The sequence below is a fragment of the Choloepus didactylus genome, chromosome 5 (genome assembly GCF_015220235.1).
Source record: "Choloepus didactylus isolate mChoDid1 chromosome 5, mChoDid1.pri, whole genome shotgun sequence".
In the NCBI taxonomy this organism is placed as follows: domain Eukaryota; kingdom Metazoa; phylum Chordata; class Mammalia; order Pilosa; family Megalonychidae; genus Choloepus; species Choloepus didactylus.
Window position 1 is genome coordinate 42,549,939 of NC_051311.1, and position 25,559 is coordinate 42,575,497.

Here is a 25,559-nt window from a genome sequence, read left to right on the forward strand (position 1 = left end):
GAGTGTGAAAGTCTGAATTCTCTACTAGGCCGCCTCTGACACTGCTACAGCAGGGAGAACAAGGGGCACCTGATTACTGCCAAGTGGGAGCCACGTGTGGGGGTTGGGTCACAGTTTTTGTTTTTTTTTTTTTTTTGTTTTGTGGTGATGGTGGTGGTGGTACCTTAGAGTAGACCAGTTATTGTTTAGAAGTTTTCTTTCATGCTGGGTTGCTCCTTTCCTGGTCCATAGACTAGAGAGAGCAGGTTTATGTCACACTTCCTTTTTGTCTACACCTGTTGGTGCTTCCAGGTTGCCAGCCTCTTCAGCTCCAAGTCTTGGATATATGAGGCAAAAAGAAAGCCTAGTGAACTCACCACCATGAGTTTCCTGCCTTCTTTTCTCTACCTTCCAGAATCTCCCTATACTTTGTTTCATATACAAGGTCTAGGGTTTTTAGATGCACTCAGTGGAAGGAATAGGAAAAGTATATCTATTCTATTTTCTTGGAAGTGAAAGTCATCTCAGTATATAATCTTAAGTATCTGACCAAATTTAGCATTACTCCAAGTTGAATAGTGACCAACAGATAATAGGAAGAAGAAAGTTAGAAGATAATAAAATTACTGTCTTCTTTAAGGAAAATGTTGATCATAAAAACAGTAAGAATGTCCTAGCCTGATAAGGGTCAACAAAGAATTTATGTATGAGATATGTAGGCATTCAGGTAAGGCCTTTTATTATCACTTGCCCCTAATAATTAAAAAGAAAACACAGAATTGAGGAGATCACTTTACTGGAGGCGTTGGACTCAAAAGATAAAGGATAGGGTCAGGAGACTCCCATTCAGTGCATTTAAATTGGGTACTTTTTTGTGGTGGGATGTTTGAGGCTTAGTAAACAAGACAGTGACCAAGAAACTCTAGGAAAAATGACTGTTAAACCTAATGATTATGTATACTTCCTTTCTTACATTGTAATTTCCCTGCATTAAAGCTGATTCTTCAGTAAAATTCTGTTTAATGAGGCAGTCTATAACTATGTATGGGTTTGGAACATTTCATCAGATCTTTTTTCTCAAAGTGTGGTAGTAACTAACAGTTATCATTTCGAGGGAGGATGGTGGGGGGGTGGGCAGGGTGTGTGTGGTTGGTCCCAGAATTTCAGGTAGTTACCAGCCTCAAAATGATTAAGAGTTCATGAGAAAAGAAGAGTCTAGAAGTTAGGATCCAGGAGATAACAGACGAGTAAACTAAGTCTTAAACCCTTGAAGGTCTGAGATGAGTCCATTTCCCCAAATTTAGAAGACTTAGACCAATAGTATTCAAAGTGTGTTGTGGTTTTGGGACCAGAAGCCCAGCATTACCTGTGAACTTGCTAGAAATATAAATTCTTGGCCCCTACAACAAACCTATTAATTAAATTAGAAATTCTGGGCAGAAGCCCAGCAATACATATTTTAGCAAGTCCTCCAGGTGATTCTGATATTCTTTTAAATTTGAGTACCACTGAATTAGATCATTCTATTGTGAAGTGGAAAGTAATAAGCAGGCAGTAATTACAGTTATATTTTGGAGGGTGTTATATGGTACCTCAGATTTGTGTTTCTTTAAATATACTCTAATTATGTTGCTTTCTAAAGTTAGCAAAATTTTAGTATGCAAAAGAAATAGATATATTTTTGGCCTAAAAAAATGTTCAAAAAAGCTGAAAGCCAATCTAGTTGTTTACACATATAGAAATTTTAATCTCTTGGCCTAGGAAGTCAAAAGTCACATCTAGTGATCTGATTATAGTTCTTCAAAAGGAGACACATTGATTAATATATCTTCTAAAGCACTAACTACAAACTCAAACTCATTAAGCATGGAAAATGTCATATTTTATACTTTTTTCTCCAGTCAAATATAATTCAAAATTTGTTTAAATTCCTGGCCGATAAACATTTAAATGGGCTCAAGAAGATAAATGATCATTTATATGTTATTTGATGATTTCTGCTTATCAGATTTAAATGATCTTCTGTTTAAAAAAATATCATTCATTGAATATTTGCTATGGTCAGAAAGGATGCCAGACACTTTAATAGAGGAGAAATAATTATGCCGTAGGCAGGTATAGTGGTTTGGAGCTGTATATACCCTAGAATGGATTAAAGTGGGAAGGAAACCATTGTAAGTATGACCTTTGGATGAGGTTACTTCAGTTAAGGTGTGTCCCACCTCAATCAGGATGGGTCTTAATCCTATTACTGGAGTCCTTAGAAGTGGAATAAAATTCAGACAGAGAGAGGGAAAGCCATGAGAAGTAAGAATCTAAAATCAATAAAACCCAGAAGAGAAGGAAGAGACCGGGAGACGCCACTATGTGCCTTGCCAAGGATTGTCTGTGACCAGCCCCAAAACACCTCAGTCTTCAGGAAGAAAGCATCACCTTGACGATGCCTTGATTTGGACTTTTTCCCAGCCTTACATCGTAAGGGAATAAATTCTCATTGTTTAAGCCCACCCATCTCTTGGTATTTGCTGGAGGAACCCAGGAAACTAAAACAGCAGGTAAACTACTGGAAGATACACTTTTATATACCAACTGCTGATAATTGCAGAAGTAGGTTTATGGCATGAGAATGAAGTGCAGAGATTTAAACTAAAGCCAAAACGAAGCAGTTCATCAAAAAGCTGAAGCTAATGTGGAATGCGTTTACCATTACATCATGGTATCACTTTGCATTATTATAACATTAAATCAACAAGTTATAATGAAAACAAGTACATGGCTTTTATTGTTATCTTAAAAGAAAACAAAAAACAATATGAGCATTAATCAAAGCTCAAAAGTTTAATCAGATCTTTTAAATTAATTGGCTCTATAGAATATATAAACAACAACAAGGGGGTATATTTGATGATTAAGACAACAGGGCAGGTACTAGAATTTCCAGGTGTTCAATGAACATGAAAAACATTTTATCAATCATATAATAATTTTAGGATCTTCATCTAAAGTTCTGCAACTTTAAACCTAGGGGGCCAGGTAGTCTTCCAGGTTGTCTCTCTCTCTCTCTCTTTTTTTTAATCAGAAAATACTGCACAATTTTAATATGAGGTGTCTTATAGAAACAATATTACTAAGAACATGAAACTACATTCTTTCTTTATCACCCAATATTAGCATTATTTTCTCAGTGTTACAATGGAGCGAAAGACATGTTCATTTGACTTCTGAATCTAGATTTCATCTGCCCATCACCTGGCACAGTTAAAAATAACTTCTAAAGGAAATACTGTTTAGGAAAACTGGTATTGATAACACAATAATTCATTCATTATGGGGAACAGGAGTTGGACTGTGCTATCCCTCTGCTCTACATTTCACCTCAAAACAGGACCTCTTTGGGTATATTTAAATAATAACAATTGTATGGGGGATGTATCACAATGTAGCTCACTGATTCTCTTCTTGGAAAGACAGCTTCAAGAGGGTCAGCTCAAATAAATGAACACTCCATATAACAAGGATTTCTAACCCAGTGGTTTTGTGAGATATACAGTGGTCTAATAAAACAGTTAACAAATTAAGATCAAGATGTACTCAGTCTACATATATCATTCCAGCCCAGACCCTTTTCCACCTATTATCTCTCTGCTTTGCATTAAATTCATAGGGTGATTAGACATTTATATCTCAGTTTCACCTATTTCAATGAAGTCTACAGAACAACAGAAAAATATTCTAAAAGAATAAAATACCCTAAAAGACTATATATAAATAATCAAAAATCTTCACTGATGTCTTGATGCTAATTGCATCAAGTGGAAAAAACACTCAGTCTAGCATTTAGGATCATCTATCATATGTGCAAAGTTTATTTCTTCCCATCACCTACCATTACCTACAAGAATGATGTGTTTCACCCATATCATATTACTCCTTTCTCTAAATCCTAAATGTCTGATGTTCTTCATTTAAGCGTTTTCTCACGCTATTTGCTACATCAGGATTTTTCTGGCCACTTCAGTCTTTTCCTAGCTAAATCCTACCTATGATTGAAGACCTACATTAAAACACACACACACACACACACACACAAACAACACACACACACAAAGAAAACTACCACCTTTATTATACCAAACACATTTGAAATTTACCCTACAAAAGGAAAGCCTTTTTAGGAAAGTTGTAGAGATATTGATTCAGGTCCTTTTATTTTTAAGTTTGCTCTTTGTTCACTTTTTTTTTTAAGAGTACTCAACTTGTGAAAGATCATCTAGAAAACAGAGCCTTCAGTGCTAACTGCCATTCAGTCAACTATTATATGCCTTCATTGAATGTTACAAGGTCAAACAGCATATAAGACAGGCCCAAGGAGACAGCACCACAACAGAAAAAAGGAACATTTAAGAATGCATTTCCACAGTCACATATAATTTTCTGTATACCAGAAAAAATCATTACATCCTTAGAAGCACATTTTTTAAAGTGTTTTGAAGGTTTTTAAATGTGAATTTCCAATTGGCCAGAACATTCCCAGTACTACTTAGAAAATATGGGGGTTACTATTACAGTTAATAAAGATTTGGCATGACCATATATATTTCTTTACCCTTGGGCAAAGTGTTTTATTTTTACTCTGCATTCTTTACTCAGCACCTATATAACAATACTCAGCGAAAAGAAATTGCAGTATGGCGATCTAGGTAATAGTGGGTTACCCAAATGGAAAAATGCAGCTGATCTTTAAGTGAAAATTGTGCATGTTATCTGTGAGATATTAGAGTGATTTGCCTTTAACAGATAGTCTAAAGACAAAGATTGAACCTTTTTTTTAGAAGAGGATTCTCATTGGTCAAGGGAATTAGCAGGTTTTTACATATCATCCTGCCTTTGACTTACCAAAATATAGAAAATACCTACTACTCTTTGTTTCATTTCTTTAGTGCTTTGTTATCCAAACATTACTATCTGTCTAATTGGTTCATACAGCCAACTTTTAAAAGGAAAGAGTATTTGAAATTGTACAGTGCCTTTGATTTCTAAATCTAAGGATTTCCAAAGACACTTTTTGAAGTAACGGAATCCTCTTATACAAAGGTGAATTTGAGTGGAGTATCAATTTATCAAACAAAAAAAAAAAGCAGATTTTCTCTGAATAAAGCATGGGTGAGAAACAGATTTCCATCTAATTATTTTCCTTCTTCTCTTACTCCTTTCTGCATCCAAAGCAATCCCTAAGTTTAAAACATAATGATCTAAATAACACCATTAGAGAACCACTTGCATTAATCTCAAACATACAAAGTAAATTTACATGCTTAGAGCACATGGCATAGTGGAATCAGAGGGAAGAGTATTACAGGCCAAGGAGTCTGTTCATTTCTATTTCTTCCCAGGGTTCAATTTTCAAGAACGAAAAAATGGGCTTATCCTTCAGCTCTGTATCTGTTTGGAAAAATCTGTACCTAAACCATACAACTGGTACGTTTTTGGATTTTATATAGAATACATACAGTTGTTAGCATGAAAAAATACCCAAAACTTGAAAATAAGGGGAAAAGATTACAATATCCTCTCATATTAAAGAATTGTCTAACAGCCTTGTCTGCAAACCATTGATTCTCTAGGGAAGTGCATCTCTTTGTTTGTTTACTTATTATTTACTATTCCATCAACTCCAGATTCTATAAAGATAATTATTGTATCAGATTAATAAAATATAAATTATTTTTGTCTAATAGTGATGCTAATGATTTCTATCTAATTGAAATAATGACTCAGTTAACAGTTTTATTGCCCTGTAGGACATAAACCAAAGTTAAATCCAACTTACCAATCTTATTTCAACATTCTGTCTCTCATGGAGTGTATGTAGTATTCTCTCATATCTTTTTTTTTCCTTGTGTGCGTGTGTCAATAAGTATTTTTTTCCATGATTATTAATTAGTATGTGTAATTTGGCCCAGGAAATTTCAGTTCAGATATAACAGCACATGTATTAATTGGTATGCAACTCTTAGCCTAATTTTCTGGCTGCTTAAGTACAGAATAAAGGAGGTCAAGGCATTTGCCAAAGGTCATAAGCCACTTGCCTACTACTGAGGATTAACTAATGCCTCAGTCTTATCAGTACTTGTACCATTACAGCTGTATCTTTGAGCCTCAACTAGACTAGACACATATTTTTCAATGGGTATTCTTTGAAACCTGAATTCCATGAAATACACCATAAAAAAAAATTCATGATCAAATAAGTTTGAGGAAATGCCAAACACCACATCCCTCTTTTGAAATTAATACACTTGAAATTAATACAAAAGAAGGGATCCATTATCCTCCAGTATCTAACTGCTGAAGTTCAAATCTCAGCTCCATCACTTGCCAGAAGAGTAACCTTTGCCTCTCCACACCTCAGTTTCCTCATCTGTAAAATGGAGATAACAGTAGCCCACTCATATGAATGGAAGATTAACTGTAAAGCTATACAGAAAGCACTTGATAAGTGTTGGCTATTCTTGGTGTTGCCATCATAATATCAGTCATCATCAAAATCATGACCTGATTTAAAAACAACAACAACAACAACAACAACAAAAAGCATATCCAGGTCCCACTCCTGGAGATTCAGATTTTTTAAATCTGAGACAGAGCCTGGTCGAGATGAAGAAGCAGAGGCTCATCTATATTAAAACTTGTCCAAGATAGTATTAGAGGCAGAATTCAAAGTCAGACCAAAGAGCTTGGTGGGCAGGTGTCACACACATGTTCGTGTACAAATTTAGTGAATCCTTTCAATGACTAACTCTGAGGTCTGATAAAAAGTATAGTTCTCTCCTGAATCAAGGACTTGGCTTTTAACATCAAAAAGTCATTATTTCTCAAGGGGTGTCAATAAAATAAAATGCAGTTCTGTGCAGTTTGACTTGGTTCATACAGGCTTTCAAAAAAGATTCCTGAGCGTGGTAGTGAGCACTGACACATAAAATTTTTATTTGTGAATCACTGCTTAGGAAAATCTGAATATAAGACATTATCTCCTCCAAAATACAAGAAAACAACTATGATTGCTATTATTTCTATAGGTTCCATCATTATACTGCTGATACCCAAAGGTTCTCTTAATGTCAATACCAGAGGTATTTTCAGGATGCTTGGAGAATCACTCTGGAGGTGGTGGCAATCTTCTTACCACTTGTACAGCAATCCTCAGGTAAGTTTAGGCCTCATCACTTTCAGGCTGTGAAAACACAATTGGATGGCCTGTATCTGAAGCTTCCCTTATATTAACATGTAGGGGAATGTCTCCTAGAACATCAAGATCAAGAGTCTGTGCTAGCTTCCTTGCACCATCAGCACCAAAAATATGAGTTTGGTGTTTACACTTTGGACACTGGAAAGCACTCATGTTCTGGACAAGGCCCAGAACAGGTACAGGGACTTTTCGAAACACCTCAGGCCCCTTGTGTGCATCCATCAGTGCAATATCCTGGGACGTGGAAACAGTCACAGCATCTGAGATGGGAATATTCTGAGAGACAGATAACTGCACATCTCCAGTTCCTGGCAGCATGTCAACAACTAAATATTCCAGTTGACCCCAATCTACCTGTCTCAGCAGTTTCTCAATGGCTGACATTACCATAAGGCCTCTCCAAACAACTGGTATGGTCTCTTCAACCAGGAAGCCCACAGACATACAAGCATAATTCAACAGAGGCCTCATTAGGTTGCCTTGACGGTTTGCCTGGGGGGTGATCCTCCGGCCAGATAGTGGGGAGCTCCTCTGAGGAAGCCCAGCAGGCAGCAATTACTCTCCCCCCATGGAAGGCAAGGGGAGGGGGGGGGGTGAGCAATGAGGCAGGAAAGGGAACAGACACCATCTCTCATATCTTTCTAATTGTATTTTATTATTGAACAAGCTCTAGCATCCTGCTGGTTTTCTCATTAATGAGTTAAAGAAATCTTTTGACACATGCTTACCATATATTTGTAAAAGGATCATGTTTTCTAACATTTTCAAATTCATAGCAGAAAGTGAATTGTGAGAAGTGCTGTTCAGTAACAATAAATCAGTTTCCTTCCTTACTGTTTCCTGAGTCTTTGGCATTATTAAAAGACATATCTTAAAACAAAGTAAACTGAAGGGATATTGAGGGTTGTTAAAAACTTAAAAAGGATTTTAACAAGAATACCACAATTTTAATTAGGGTACTCTTGTAAAGCCATTTACAGAGTTTTTGCCTGCATCTAAAGTTTGAGGTTATATAATAAAGAGGACGTAATACAATAATACAATAATTACAATAATTAGGAAAAAAAACTCCATTAAAAACGAAGAAATAAATGCTACCCTTTAAAGTGTCATGTTATTATATATCCAAATGATAATGCAACGTTTTAAGAAACAGTTGCATTATCAAATTTTCCAGTTTCTTAACATAGGCATAGAATTTAACTCTAATATGAAATAAATGGTGACGGGTGGGGGAAGGCAAGCTGATAGGATAATGAAGGAAAGAGAGATAAGGCAAAAGAAAAGAGAAAATATTGAAGTATGATGGAAGAAAAGTAGATATGAAGGAAATGAAGAAGAAGGAGAATAATACTTTAAAAATGTGTCAAATCACTTTTTTACAGTGGTAGAAAGAGGGCAAGAGATTCTTTGATTTTTTTCCCGCTAGCTTAAATTACCAAGATATGAACAAAAGTGGCTAAGTTTTTCTTGAGCAGCTCAAATCTTCTGTCTTCCTCCTTTCAGTATATCACGCCCCAACTCACCTCTTGACAGCACACATAGTTTTCTCTGTGGGATCGCAGCACACCTGCCTGCTGCCTGCGTAGTGACCTATGCAGCAGACCTTTCCCAATTATCTCCATCAGATCCAAAGATAGCTTGTCTCTTATCCATTTTTTTTTCAGATCCCTACTCTTCACTGCAAAACAACCAGCTAATCTGACAATCTATTTTGTACTTTATTAAGTTAAGCTTTCTATAGGGAGCCATATAAGTCTTTAAAGGAAACCTCCCAGAGGCAAAATGTCATAAATATAATAATGAATTTGAAAAGTGGAATTTTAGGCATTTTGGCAAATCAAGGAAGAAAAAATGTCATTCAGATGGGACCATTTGTCAATATGTCTTTAAGAGTTAACTATTCACTTACATATGGGATCATTCTTATTAAAGTAGCCCTGAGAATAAGTAGTATGCATGGATTTAAAATGATTCAAAACATGTAGTTTATCAAAGGTTTTAAGTTCTGCTATTTCAAAGATTATTGGCGGCAAACTCTATAACAGTCAAGAGAGAGAAGGGATTTGAATATAGAAGTTTCAATTCCTTAAATCTGTGGAATTTTCTGCTGATGAGGATTTTGACCTTGCTAAGTACAGGAGCATACCTAGGTTGAACTCAGAAGCAAAACAGATACTTGCCTTTCACAAGTGACACTTAGACAAGAAATCAAATACTAGATTAAAAGACTATCATTGCTCACTTCTTTTCTCTGCTTTTATCACTTTCAAGAGCTAGCTAAGTTCTATTCAAATTGGCATTGATGTGCCAGAAAGTTTTTGAAAAGTCTCACAGCTTTTAATCTCCTAGAACTCAAATAGGAAATTATAAAATTTCTGGAGTTCCCAAGGGGTGAACACAGTGCACAAGCAATGCAAATCAGGTGAGTACTTTAAAAATAGTTAGTTATAACAGAGACTTGGCAACATGATGTATTTCACGACAGTTAGTGTCTATTGCCACTTAGAAGTGACAGTTACTTTACCAGTCATTCTTAAGGAGGAAGAGACTGAGAGTCTGCGAATTACTTTCTGAATTCTTACTCTATTTAAACACGATGTCCTTGGAGCCACAGCCCAAGTAGTAGAATACTGATGAGTTAGAATTTAAGTTTGATTTTGGTGAAAGGGAACAGAAGTGGATGGTTTATGAGGCATTTCCAGGACCTCCCTTTGCTGTAGTAACCATAGAGCTGAGGTATTGCCTTTCTAAAGTCAAAAGAAGATGGCATTCAAAAGAGATGAAGCATGTGAATTGGATGTATTATGACAATAGCAACTCAATGATACAAACTCATTTTATCATTGAAAATACATAAATAACCAAGAAGCGTTACAACCTATGCATCACCATGATGCCACTGAGATTCTCCTTTATGAACCAGGATACCTTGTTCGTATCTCACTGACTGAATCATACAATTTCATCAATTAGTCAGTCATTGTCCATGAGAGTTACATTATTACTATTAGCACTACCTAGAGAATACATGCCTTTAGATGTTACACTGGCATGGTGTTTTTAAATGGGTAATTAAAAAAAAACTTTAGGAGAATTCATTTTTTTTTGGATGACTCCAGCATTTTGACTACAGAATAAAAAAAAATTGATTACTTAATGTATTTGAAGACAAAAGAATATAGTATCATTTAAAATAATAAGTGCCAGAAATATTCTAAGAGCTTTATATGTTTTCTCAATTCTTCCAGAAACCTAATAGTGTCCATTTTACAGACAAGGATACTGAGACCTAGAGTGTTTTGCAGTGTTCCTAAAGTCACTTTAAGGATATTCCATTTAAACCCAATGTATTTCCTGAAACAATAGCCCAAACTCTATTAACTATTCCTTCTTCGTTTGTTTTCTAAACTGCCTAAGACGCAAACACTTTGAGGAATTAAAAAAAGAACACTCTGACGAAAGCATCCATAAACATTCATTAAGCACAATTAAAGTTAAAAGTCATTCAAATGATTTCAGAAATTAACTGTAAGTATTTACAAATAACTTTTATATGACATTTTATAGCAAGTTTTTTGCCCCCAATGGTATCAGCAATCTTCAAATTATGTACTAATTTATTACACATCTCAATTATAATAGTCAACAAAAAAGAATAACATATAGCATGTCTTCCTTAATGTTGGAGACAAACAGTTGTAGAATCTCCAGGAACTGATTCTAGAAGAGTGCATATCATTTAGGCCTTTCCTTTTTTTTTTTTTTTTTTTTTTTTTGCCAAGACTAGAGACCTTTCACTAACTGATCAACATTCTTTCCACCAAAAACTGGCAGGGGAGCTAAATGCTATGGATGTTATATCAATCCACGTGGTTCGGTTTATTGGCAGCTATGGTAGGAATGATGCAGCAGAGGTGGGGCAGGCAGGATTTTCAAAATGTTAACATAAACATTATGTTAAACAAAATAGGAAATATTGGAAATTTGGATTATAGGTTCATCTGTGAATTCCTTTTATCCATGCTATATCCTCTACTTTGAGCTATAATGTCCTCATATACTTCTTGAAAGCTAACTTATCTATTTAGTGTTGAACAATGTAATAAAAGTTTCATAGGTCACTGATAAAATATATTACTTCAGCGAACATAAAATAGAGCATCATAAGACACTGCTCACAGAAGCATCTGACATAGTGCACGTTATTGAGCACTATTTTAGGAAATAAGGACTTGAAGAATAGCTGAATATGTTTTAATTAGAAAAAATTATTTAAACTATTCTATCAGAAAATATCTTTTGTTTGTTTATAATCAATGTGGCAAACTTTCCTCAGATACCCAGCAAACTTTGTTGTTGGGGACCCTGGATTTCCAAATCTTTATGACTCTACTCATGAGCTAGAGACAGTTGAGTCTTTTTCAACTCTGTGGACTAGAGGATCAAGTATCCTACAATATGAAGTCTAGCATGCTGGTAGGCTCAGCATTTATCATGCACATGGTCATCTGTTCTCCCTATTTGGCTCTGGACTCATGCACTCAACTGTCCCACTGAACTCTAGTCTAAACTCCATCTGCTTTACACTCCCAATGAAAAAATATCTAGTCTTTTATCAGGGTGCAGAAAGGGAAATTGTTCAGGACTCTGAAGTAGGGGAGGAGATATAAGAATCTTATTGTTTCTCAAGCAATTTTTACTCGGTGCTCCCTATTTCAGTAACCTCTCTCCATTGCCAGTCTAGAATTACTCATTTATGCCATTTTCTAAAACCTTTTAGCAATCTGTTGTGAATTGATTAGTTTTCACCTCTTCCCATTGGTGATTTGGGATCAGGCTTTCCTCTTCTCCATCTGCTTTTCAGCTTACAATTGTTTGTTTGTTGTGTTTTTTCCTCTGAAGATCTTCCTGGCTTTGTGGGTTATGTATTTTTTTTTTTATTTTTTTTATGTTTTAACCCCAGGAAGACAGTTTTGGGGCTCAGAAATGGAAACCCTGGGTAAACCAACAGTTAGAAATATAGAAGGAAAAGCAGAAGTGGAATGAGAGGAGGAGAAAGAAGAAGGGGTGGGGACATGCAATTGAGAAAGAAGTATAGCAACCAACTGAGTACAAGGAAAACTTAGAATATGCATTGTCAGGTAACCCACATGAAAACTTTATTTTGGTGCAGTTGAGTCATGAAGAAGTCAGGGATGGAAGTAAAATTAAGGAGCCATCAGTGTCTAGAAGACTACATAAGACTAAATAAGATTATTTTGGGGAGAGGTGTGGGCAAAGAAAAAAATAAGAAAACAAGGGCCTAGCACCAAGCCTTCACTTCAGGTAAACCACAAATAAGGATTTTGTGTGTATTATGATCCATGGTCCCTTTAAATTAATATTTATAACCTTGAACAAATTCCCATTGAATTCATCTGCTTATTACAAAATAATTAAGAGTTGTTCATGTGCTTTAAGTGTCACATTGAAAGTTTTAATACTGGAAAAAGATATTAGAAAGAGTCAAACCAGAAAACATCCACAATGAGAAAAATCATCTCCATTCTTTGAAAATCAATAGATTCCATTAATACACAAAAAATGAATAGATTGCATTAATACTAATAACCATGGAGATTTCACAGAACCTCCGATGTGGAAAATTGACATTTTAGAGTTGAGCACCTGGAAAGCTATCTAAGCTAAACAATCACTAATTGCATTCTTGGGATGGGAGAAAACAGCTGTAAGATATAATGGCAAAATAAATAAATAAATAAAATCATATGTGAGTTACTCATTTAGCAGAAATCATTCCCCAAATTTGCTGCAAAATGTATTCTATTTTTCCTGTGATTGTCACTATAAAATTTAAATTCTTTCCAGATAGAAAAAATTGCTCTCATAATTATCATAAAAGTATACTTAGGAATTCATCAAATCTTTCAAATTACAGATTTGAAAAGGAAATGAGAGCTTTCTAATAGAACTTTAACAGTAATGTTCAAAATACGAACAATAACACTGAGCTATGCTTAAAACAATTCACAAAATTAAAGTACTTAAAAGGAAAATAGAGTGCAGTGGAAGAAACACCATTATGGAGATTGCCAGCATTGTGCTCAAAAGAAATGGCAAAAGTTTTAGCTAACTGGACATCCCAGCTCCTTTTACTACTACAAACTTTACTTACTGTATTATTTGTTACATGTTCCTTTTCCTATTGACTGAACTTAAATCATTTTTAAAAAATTCTTTCTATCAACACCTATAGAGTGATTACAAGTGTCTTCTACAAGAAGTGAGAGTGTCACCAAAATGTGACTAAAATACACTGCCTGATTAGGAATAGAAACTGATGATATGTATTAGGTCACAGATTAGATCAACTACCAGATACATTCTGGCTTACTTAAATAAGAATGGTATTGGTTGAACCTGGAAAATACTAAGCACTTTCAGAAATTGGGCAATTGCAAATTTTTTTTCATCTAGAATAACAAAATTGTGATCCTCAAGATAATAGTAGTAGACAAGATAAGATAGTGAATTAGCATGGAATTTTAAAATATAGTGGACAGAAAAATGGAGCACTTAATAATTCTAGTTAGCAACACACTGCAATGTGAGGAATATATTCCTGAGAAGGAGAAGAAAATATTAATTTCTTTAAAAATATCCTTTGAAATTTCAAAGTATAAGATCCCAGCAAGGATTTATTTTAAAAATCCATAAAACAATTACTTTGTTATAGTTTTGTTATCCATTTTTGGCATTCAGATTCTAGTAGTTGCTTCTAGCAAAAAAAATCCTAGCATGACCACAATTTTTAATAAAATTTTAGATTTAACAGTTTTGGGCCTGGCAATAGGAAAATCTGGACTGTAAAATTATCATCTTTGTTTCCTTTACAAAAGTCAAGGGAAGTATCATACTAAGCTTAATAAAAAGTAGTCCATCTGATTTTAGCTTCCTGAACATGAATACGTAACAGCATTTGTGTTTCTAAATATGTTTATCTGAAGGGCACTATCGGCTGTTCATGCTGCATATTCATTGCATAGTATCGATTCATTGCAGAAACACTTCCAAGGGAGTTGTGTGTTTATATAATAGTACCATTTCTCAGTTGGAGTCTTTTGCTTGATGTAACATCAAGGCTCTGAAATGAATAGTGTTTGCTGAGTAGAGAAAAGAGACAAACAGGCAGCTATCATCATTCAAGCAGTAACAACACATTTATGCTAAAGCAGTAATTTCTTCCTAGTGAACTCTTATAAAGGCATTCAGCAATGCATAATCACTTAGCTTTCATGCCATTCACATTGTTAGACTCTGAATACACAAATCACCATAACAACATGGAAAATGAAGAAATATGATCACTTTGAGCTTTGTTGTTCAACCATCTCAGCACTTTTCCTCATTCAATATATGCCCAATTGTTCCTACAAGCAAAACTGAATGATTTTCACCATTATGTTACATGTTCTTCTTTAAAAGAACTTAGCAGAGTCTCTGAAGATGTTTATGCATCCTCAAAATTTCTGAATCTATTTCCTAATGAGTTTTAGAAATTATTATTACAAATCATGAATTTGATGAAAAACATTCAGTCCATAACTTCTCTCTTCCTTACAAAACTTGAAAATTTTCATTCTATTTCAAGGTACTCTCTCCTGTGGCAGTGATATTCCGATTTCATTAAGAAACTCTGCCTAAACCTGTTTTCACAGCTGTGGGTCTCACAGAGTCATTTCTTTCATTCTCTGCCTCATTCTGACCTCTATACTTAATGATATTGAAATGCTAACTGAAGATCTGGAACACTTCCTCTTGTATTTGAATTAAATTCTATTTTTATATTATGAATGATTTCACATCCCAACATATTTTGAAATGAATGATATTCCAGATTAAATGATTTATACTAATACTATCTCAAATGCTCTGATCAAATTTCAATATTCCATCGACAATTATTGTTCAATTCAGATCTGGCTAAATCTCATCTCTCTTCTTTCTGAATACACATAGTTCTTTCTTAATCTGTTGTAAAAATTTTTAACCTCATATATGGGTGTTCATGTGTGTTATGCTTTTCTCTCCTACTAGATTAAAATCTCTAAGAGTACAAATATACATCACTGTATTTTCCATAGAGTACTAGAAATTTGCCTTTAGAATGAAAAAAAATAAAAGTTCTCTCATCATGAATTGATTCTTGGGGGATGCCTATTTCTCCCAGAATCCTTTATGATGCCATACTCAGCTGAACTGGAAACTTCTTTGGCTGTTCTCTTTTACTTGTAGTCCCTTAAGAGTGTGGTAATTTGAGAAAAACATTTTCCTTGTGATTTAGCCGATGAGGATTTCTTATTAATATTTTTAAATGAAAATCACTAGCCTCACATGAGCATATTGCAAAATGTGTTTGTCAATCAAACCTCATCAGTTTCTAAAAATAATAGCAGAGTGGCAGGATCCCACAATTCTTTTGTGTTTACAGTGTACCTATAGAATCAAACCTGAGGTAAAGAACTTTCAATTATGAATAAGATTTTCAAAGATCTACAAGGTTTTTACACTGTGTTAGATGCTAGGAACACTACAACAAAGAGAATTTAGTCTCTGTCCTCAAGAAGTTTAAAGTCTAGAAGCAGAAATAAACACATAAACCCAAGATTAAGACATAATGCAGTAAGTATAAATAAAGATATGCACATGATCCTTTATTAGCATTGAAAATGGAAGAGCATATAACTCAGGTCAGGTGAGAAGGGGGTCGAATTCCAAAGGGAAAGCTATATGTTTCAGACACGGTGCTATGTACCAATCAGACTAATAAACTTCTAGTAGCAAAATCTTATTCATCAGTCTCATGGGGGCCTTCCATATCCCCCCAAACTTTCCCATGTGTGCATCCATCTTTTTCTATGCTCTTATATGGCAGATGTGCAATCAGGCCTCCATTGGGGAGAATTTGTTTTTGTAATACTTTTAAAAGGCTCAAATCAGTAGGACCAGGTTTTGTAGAACATTTTGTACATTTGAATACTTGGTAGTAAATTGAACTTAGTGTCCTAGGCATGTCATTCATTGATTGATGAAGACAGCATGGGTAATACCAAAATTTGGAAATGACAAGCATTACAAATGGAAAAGTTGACTCACAGGAACAAAAAAGCCCACAGAAACTCAAATACTATTTTACATATACCCTCTGTCTAAACTTAGCCTCCTTTCTATCCCTTTCCCCTGCCTTTACTTTTCCTATAAAGGACCTAAGTCAAATAATATATTAAATATAGCCCAAATATTTTTGTGGTAGCTTTAATTCATATTCAATGTACTCCAAGTTTGATGGTTAGGTTCATGTGTCAACTTGGCCAGGTGATGGTACCCAGCTGTCTGGTCAAGCAAGTACTGGCCTAACCATTGCTGCGAGGATGTTTGTGGCTGGTTAATAAAACAACAGGCTGGTTTATTAAATCTTCAGTCAACTGCAGCTGTGACTGATGAGGTCAATGAAGGGCGTGTCTTCCACAATGAGAGAATGCAGTTGGCTGGATTTAATCCAATCACTCAGTTGAAGACTTTTAAGGGAGACAGAGGTCCTTCACTTCTTCTTCAGCTGCCCAGAAAAGCATTTCCTGAGGAGTTTGTTGAAGTTGCCAGTTTGTTTACTGAGGAGTTCATCGAATACGTTCACTGAAGTTGCCAGTGCATTTCCTGAGGAGTTTATTGAACATCTTCATTGAAATTGCTAGTTTACTGCCTGCCCTATGGAATTTGGATTTGTGCATACCCACAGTTGCGTGACACACATTTATAAATCTTATATTCATAGATATCTCTCAATGATTCTGTTTCCCTAGAGAACCCTAACTAATACACCAAGTAAACAAACTTTTAAAGTGGGAAAATTGAACAACAGTTTTAGAAATAATTTTTTTCAATTCTGTCTCCTTAATTTACATAAAATATGCTGTATATTTGTTAGCCTTTGAAAATAAAACTATTTTTATACTGCCCCAGTTTGTCAAATTCCCAAGGCTGAAATGTTTCGCTTTTTTATTTCTCTTCTGAAAATATTTCAACAACACATATTACCCTAAGAGACAGAATCTGATGTGTCCTTTGGTGAAAGACTATAATTATGCTATCAGTTTAGAAGAAAGACTGATCACTTTTGGCCAGGATGATTAGAAATGTCTTCACGGAAATCATCCAAGGTGAATTTTAAATTCAAAGGTGGAGGTAGGTATGATAACAGCACACAAGAAAGAATAATAAGAATAGCAGGCACAAAAAAAGTAAAAGGTGAGTTTAGAAAAATGAGGTTGCAATAGCTATATGGCCCAGAATGTTGTGGTCCTTGAATTGCAAGCTAAGGAATCTGTATTCTCTTCTTTCACCAATGGAGAGCCAATGAGATTACCGAACAGTCTAATGACAGTCTCATAAAAGCATTTGTGAGGATGCAGAACATAGCAGATGAAGGATGGATTAGGTCGTCAGATTAAGGAGGCTAGTTAGGAAGCCCCAGTGATCTATAAGTGCCTATGAGTTAGGCACTGTGAGTGCTTAAACTAGGGTAAAACAAGAAGCAGATTTGGGGAAAAAAAAAATCATTCAAAAAAAGAGACTTGATGTATCAGGTTTTTGTTTGTTTTGTTTTCATCAAGAAGTCCATAGTGGACACAGTAAGGTGCTGCTCAGACTTTCCATTCATGACTGCAGGATTTATTCCCCTTTTGGCATTTCCTCACTTAAAGATAGTTGCTTGCCCCAATACCGCCTCTCTTTCCCTGGGGTAACCTGCATCCAGTGACTGGTCAAATTAGGGTAAAAAGCCCCAGCCCTATCACCCCAGCTCAAGAAAACACTGAAAGAGCATCCTAGCTCTTGAGATCCCAATAGGTCAGCTAAAGCCCTTGTTAAGCGTCCATTGCACCCTAACTTCTCCTCTATTCAGTCCTGCTTCCTTTCCTTCACTTCCCTTCTACAGGCAGTGATCCCAAGGGCATATACCTTCTACATGTTAATCTCTATCTCAGAGTCAAACCCAATCAATAACAGAATCAAAGATGATGCTGAGGTTTCAAGCTTGGCTGACAAGAGCACTGTGATACCATGAACCAATGTCTGGTGGACAAGAAGAGCAGGCTTGTGAGAAAGAAATGAGGAGAAGAAAAAATGAAAAGTGGCTTTTAGAATGTTAAAAATGAGGAAATCATGAGGTACCATGTAGGAATATCCAGCAGGCAGTTTGAAAACACAGGGCTAGAATTTGTGTGCAAGGTTTGAGCAGCAGATGCAGATATTGTTACTATCCACAATGAGAAGATAGTTCAACTCCTATTTTGAGTAGTGGCGTTGCTGCTGCTGTTTCTATTATCCTGTGAGAAAAATCCAAATAGCCTAAGATCTATTATTTGATGCCTGATAAGACTTCCTTTAAACTAAATTCTCTTTGGTCTGTGTATTGGTCATGTGTTCAAAGGATCAAGCTGAGGATTTAGATTAGCATCCTGGACAAGTTTTGAGCAATGCTAAACCATTTCATCTGCTCAAAGATACAATAACTGCTTCTTCTTAAAGCTTCCAATAAGATAAGAAATACCCCCTACCCAAATAACTCATTTTAGTAAGGGACAATACAGAACTTAGTGAAGCCCTGAATCTTAACAAAAAGTTCAAGCTTTTCAAAGAATATCAGGCTATCAGGATACAAGCAGACCTCAGGGTGTAATTTAATGTATTTTCTTCTGCCTCTGTGGAGGATGGAAACTAAATTGTCCCTAACTATGATCTGAAAATAAGATAGATAAAAAGCATATCCTATTCCATATATAAAAAAGTACACCTTGTTTTCTTATTTAGAGTGGCTATGAAATGCCATTTTAACCAGTTACTGTAAAGATTTGCTTTCTCTGGTGTGCTGGTTCGGATATGTTAAATACCCCCCAAAACCATATTCTGTAATGCAATCTTGTAGGGGAAGATTTATTAATCTTGCTGATTAGGGTGTGACCTCTTGATTGAATGTTTCCATGGAGATTTGACCCTGTCCATTCTGGATAGGTCTTGGTTAGTTTACTGAAGTCCTAAAAGAAGAGCTCACAGACAGAAGGAGCTCAGAGTAGCTGAGAGAGACCATCTGGAGACTGCCATTGAAAGCAGACCCTTGGAGACACTTTGAGATGCTAGCTCAGAGTTTGCATTGGAGAAGCTAAGAGAGGTCAAAACACCCCAAGAGATGCTTGCAGATGCTTGAGATGCTAGCCCAGAATTTGCTCCAGAGAAGCTAAGAGAGGAAAATGCCCCGGATATGCTAAGCCAGGAGACCCAGATGCTGGCTGATGCTTAGAGATACTTGGAGATGCGGACTGAAGGATGCTTGGAGATGCTAAGCTAAGAGAAACCAGAGACAATTTGGAGAAAGCCATTTTGAAATGCAACCTGGAAGCAAAGGAACAGCAGACACAAGCCACATGACTTCCCAGCTGACAGAGGTGTTCCAAACTCCATCGGCTGTTTTTCAGTGAAGGTATACTACTGTTGATGCCTTAATTTGGACATTTTCATGGTCTTCAGACTGTAAATAAACCCCCTTTATAAAAGCCAATCCATTTCTGGTATTTTGCATAACGGCAGCATTAGCAAACCAGAAAATCTGGTAACTTGAATTCTAGTATTCAAAAATGTTATGTTTCACATTAAACTTGTATTAATTTTATGTGACTTAATTTTAATTTTGTACATTTAAAGATATTTCCTCAATGGGAGCACAAAATGTGCTTTAGAAATTGAACTTCAGAGAAGAAAGGTGAATTCATAAATTCATTCATTGGCTCAAATATTAATTGGGCTAGAAGCTAAATCATAAGATTTTAGAAATTGAGAAGACTTGAGTGAGGAAATAGAGGCTTTAGGGATCTGGGCAAAAATGGAAATTTATAAAGTGTTTTCTATATGCCTGTCATTGTACTATGCCAGGTTTTTTGTTTTTGTTTCTGTTTCTGTGTTTCTTTTTTAAGTTTATCTTGCTTAATTCTTGTAGCTACATACTTGTTATGTTTATAAGGCAATTATAATCATCCTATGGTTGTCCATTGTATTAAACAATGAAACTGAAAGCAAAATATGTCAAGTATGTAAAAAATTCACATCATTGACAAGCAACTTTCCACTTGCCCCTGCTATCTTTCCAGGATTATATTCTATAAATCATTTGATGAGTTATTTCAATGTTGATGATATTACGAGAAACACAAAAAGTTTCAACTTATTTCAGTGATAACATCACAGTATCTTTACTATACATCTGATCTCAAAGACCTTCAAGGAACATGGAATAAGGAAAGAAAGAACCTCCTTCCTTTTAGATTAATTTGGAAGCTTTTCTAGTCAATCCACTCTGAAAATAACAATTGGAATTCATCCTAACAGTTATTAGTTTAAATATCAATATAAGCTTAATCTCAAATTATAAAAATGCCAATAGACATCATGACATGGTTATATTAAAATATATTCATCATTTATTTATATTTAACTTCTACTACAAAATTATAGGTGCATTGTGCAGGAATAAAAGTAGGCACAACAAGTGCTAATTAATGCACTTCTTAATAACATATGCTTTTTAAAATAAAATACCTTAATAATTATCCCAAACCATACTTCAAAAAAAGATTAATACCTAATATACACTTTAGAGCACTTCTCATAGGAATTAAACATTTTTCATGGCATTTATTAACTCATTTTGGATCTAATATTGGTGTTAAAAGATCTACCTGACATTTAAGTCCTTAGTGTTTAGTTGCTCAGCATTAAAATTTCAGTTAGGATTTATTGACCATTTTCTATGTGCCAGTCTCCTTTGTTGCCTAACAAATCTTGTCTAGACTGACGTTGTTCCAGGGTTGTCGAGGCTTGGGTGGTTTGTAGCTGCTGGAAGCGTGGGCGTCACTTTCTGGTAGAGTGGTGGGCTGGTGGCCGTAGCCTCTGGGCTGGAGTGAACCGCGCTCCGCTGGAAGCAGGGGAGCCGAGCCGGATCCACGGCCATTGTGTTTTACAAGCCATGAAGCATGTGACATCTCAAGTAAAACAAGTTTTCCAAAGTCTTCCAAAATCTGCCCTCAGTGGTGGCTATTACAGAGGTGCGTTTGAGCCCCAAATGACAAAATGGGAAGATCATTAATACGAGGTGTAAGCCCCAGTGCCAATAAAGGAAAAATAAGAGATGCTCATTGCTGAATTATGCTCTGAAATCACCCAGACAAGGCAAGATCTCCTTACTTAAGAGCCAAAATCAGTGAAGTAAAGATTTTCTGGAAGGCAAGCTAAAAAACGAAGTAAATGTATGATGAAAATTTTAAGTTCCTGTTAGTTTATGTATATGATTACCAACTTTTTATAATAAAATGCCTCAACACTGTAATTTTAAGAAATGGTTCAGCAGAAGGCCTTCTTATAATTTTAAATTTGAGAATTTTAAATCAGATTACAGACTATTTTAGGATATTTGGAGGTTAATTATTAATTTGGATAAATGTACATATGCCATTTGAATATAAATATTGTTCATCACTCATTTAGCTAATAATGTGGTACCTACGTGTATCAGACATTTCTCAAGGCAAGATGAACATGACAACTCCAGCACTCAAGGAGATCCATGTCTAACGGGAGGCTGATAGGTAAGTAACTAAAATACAATGATGTTTCAATGGAATTAGCACAAACTGTTATGTAATAGGGACTCATCTCATTGAATGAAGAGGTTGCTCAAGGTACAGAGAACCATATCGTAAAAAGCAAAGGCCCAACTACTCGGAAACTTGCAGCTGAAAGTGAATTCGCTACAACCTTGAGGTGAGAAATTGACCTACATTCGTATATATGTCATATTTGACAGAACTCAGATTTCATACTTTAAAAACTACAATAGAATTATTAAAAAATTTTGAAAGTACAGGTCCTATTTTTAATGAAGAAAGTATTTACACTGTGTTCAGCTAGCCCCTTGACCATTTATAAATTGTCCCTTAATTGGTTATTTTTTGACAAAGTTTTTCAGCTGTTGTGACCAAGCTTAAATACTATTAGAGAAACTAAAGATGTCCTCAGTATCAAAATATTACTCAGCTTGGGCTCTGACAAATTTATACACTAATGAATTTAAATGACATTTGAAGGCAAATGGGTCACAATTATTCTAACATTAAAATATAGAGAGTATCGTAAGGATCTTAACCAGAAGAAATTTATAAAATACCTAAGGTAAACTACAATCTGTGGTCACCAAAAGGAGTATTCCATACTGTGCAGTTCTAAGATGAATGTATTTTACCACCTACCATCTATACTTTCTTAAATCATCTTAGAGTTCTTAAATATTAATGGAGTATACAAGAAATTTCAAGGTAAAAATAGCAGAGATAATCATTTGGTGTTGCTATGTGTTTAGGGCATTTTGAAGTATGGGTATATGTGCTGTTTTGGTTTATTTTTCATCCTGTTCCCATTTAAAATCTTTCTGATTAAGTCTGTTCAGTGTGATTTAGAGTATAAAGCATCAGCCCAAGACAAAAAAAAAAAAAACAAAAAAAGAAAACAAAACAAAAAAAGCAACTTGTCTAACATAATGATCAGCAATAATCCTCTGTGGTAGGTAATAATATTATACCTGCTACATAAAAATGCTAAAACCTAAGGTGGTGTAGTGATTTGCACCAAATCCTACATCTGATAAGTGAAAATATACAACCTCAAAGCCAATTGACTTGAATGCCCTTGCTGTAAACCAGTGACTAAAAGGCTCTGCTACTTATTTCTCAGCGCTTCATTGCAACCTCTTTAGTAAAAAAAGACCAGAGAGTGTGGTTAAGACTCAGGGACCAACAAGCAGCATCAGATTCACTGGGGACTTCTTAGAAATACAAATTCACCCTTCTTTCCCCAGACCTATTGAACCAAAACCTCTTGGAGTGGGGCCCAGCAATCTGTGTTTTAACAAACTATAATCTATAATAAAGTTTTAGAATCACAGTTGTAAAACATTATTTTATCCTTTGAAAACTCCTTATTTCCCTGTTTTTACATATCACATTAAGGAAAAAGAAATGGTGAGGGCATTCTTCTCCAATTAGGGAGTTTTCTGCAGTTTCTTCAGAGACAGATACAACTTTACATACATGCAATAATTGCTAATTGCCAATTACTAGTAAAAGCAATTCATAATAATGATTTTTGATCTCTAAAAACTTATTAATCAAAACAATTATATCCCTAAGGGATACATAAAAATATATTTTAAAAAAGATTTGATCAAGATTTTTCAAATTAACTTTAAACACTTAAGGTTTTGCACAGTCTCATTGGATAGTTGGCCAACGGCTTTGTTTAATAGCTTTATTTTGTCCACAGAAATATTAAATTTTATAAAATCTAAATCTCTTATTCTTATACATGGTTCTCTATTTCAGAGAAAAAAAGGGAAATATTTATGAAAAACTCAATGACTCTGTTGCTGGTTAACTTAACTAAAGATGACTGAATTGAGTAATTGAAGTACTTCAAAAATGCAGGTTAAGAATGATCATAATGGAACATCTCAAACATTCTCCAGAAGAACTTTACTGTATGTTTAGGTGTTTGGGGAATATCTGACATATCACCACTAATAGTGACAAAAATGAAATGGGATTCCAGTTCAATGTACCGTTATTGATAAAACTTCATGGAATAATTAAGGAAGCCTGGTGTTTACATCTTTCTTTCATAACCGCTTTCATTGCTCTATGAATTAAATTAGAAGTATTCACTCTTTTATAACTACTTAGAACAGATTCAAAACAATGTGAAGGCTTTTGCCTAGAATAGCATGCTGTTGTGGCAAAAGGTTGATTTCACTATATTCATTCCATTAGAACTCAAAGAGGGCTATTCACTCAGATGTTAAAATATGAATTGGGACTGTCAAATGCAAATTCCACTAGAATTAAGTACCTAGTTAAAAAAATTGTTCTTGCATTTCAAAAACATTACGTTTAGATGATGGCATGCAAAATTGTTGGAATGTAGCACTGATTTATAGGATTTCTACTGCCAGCAAGCTTTGGAGAAAATGGGAGAACCAGAGGGATTCAACCAAAACTTGATCTTTTTATGAGGAAAAAATGTTAGGAATAGAAATCTTATAAAAAATAAATTTAATGAAGTTGTGGCACTATTTCAGTGTAACTCATTAGCGGAAGGAGTGAGAAATCCTGGCCATGGAGATGCAGCAAACCAGCCACTATTTTATTATCTTCTCTTTCTATTGACAGGATACATTAAATCTCTAAACTGGCACCTTTTATAGCTATGCCTAAACCAGAAGCCATTCTTCATATCAAGAAGGTATGGAGTAGAAAGAAGAATAAAGAGAGAGAATAAGAAAGGGGGGAAAGAAGAAATTAAAAAAAAAAAAACAGGAAATGGAAAAAGGTGAAGTAATGGATGAAAAATCAGCTTGAACATTTTTAAAAGGTAAATGAAGATAAGATGAGAGGAAAAACAAAAAAAGAAACCAGTTCTTGCCCTTTGTAGAATGAAAACAAATCTATTTTTCAGCCCTTCTGGCTAATTAGGAACAGATTTGCTCTAGCATATTTGAAAAGTGGGCTCTTCACAAATAGTGCTCAAATGAAGACATCTGTTACATAGGCTGAAAAGAAAGCAGTGCACTTGTTTGCTAGCTTGCCACAGGGAAGAACCACACTCAGATATATATTTCAGTGCTATTAATTACATTCCCAATGTCATGCTGCCATCCACTACCATCCATTACCAAACCATTTCCATCATTCCAAATAGGAATCTGTATATTTTAAATCTTAACTCATTATTCCCTATTCCCACTCCGTCCCCTGGGGTTTAACAATGAAGCTGAATTAAATGATTAACACCATATTTTTATATCTCTATTGTTTTTTCCTTTTGAAGCCTAGGCAAATAATCTCTGCGTATGTGTAGGTAATAACAAACAGATATCAAATACATAAAACTTAAACAAGACCAAAGAATTGGAAATGGGCATTTATTGTCAATTGTTGTTAATCCAAACACAGAGGTAGAGATGTCTTTTCTTGTCTGGACCTTTTGACATTTGCAGCAACACATTCTGCATTTTACTCTGTCATCTGTGATATTGGAAATGAAATGCTGTGTATGATCAGAGGCATCAAGCATGAAGCCAGGCAGAAGATATATAAGTATCTTATGGTCCATTGCCCACAGTGATTGAGCTAGTGGCATCTAAAAGGGACACAGAGAGGTCTGACAAGCAACA

General features: G+C 35.1%; 2 protein-coding genes across 2 annotated transcripts in view; both read right to left on the bottom strand.

The window, feature by feature from the left end:
* Positions 1-25,559, bottom strand: part of CNTNAP2 (contactin associated protein 2) — a 2,391,149-nt gene that overhangs the window by 1,447,487 nt on the left and 918,103 nt on the right. The window lies entirely within an intron of this gene.
* LOC119533959 (iron-sulfur protein NUBPL-like) lies at positions 7,193-7,699 on the bottom strand. Its single transcript, XM_037835933.1, has one exon. It carries the CDS (start codon positions 7,697-7,699, stop codon positions 7,193-7,195), a length of 507 nt encoding a protein of 168 aa, XP_037691861.1.

Excerpts from the sequence above, each read along its gene's own strand:
- LOC119533959 (XM_037835933.1), bottom strand. The coding sequence starts at position 7,699 with ATGAGGCCTCTGTTGAATTATGCTTGTATGTCTGTGGGCTTCCTGGTT.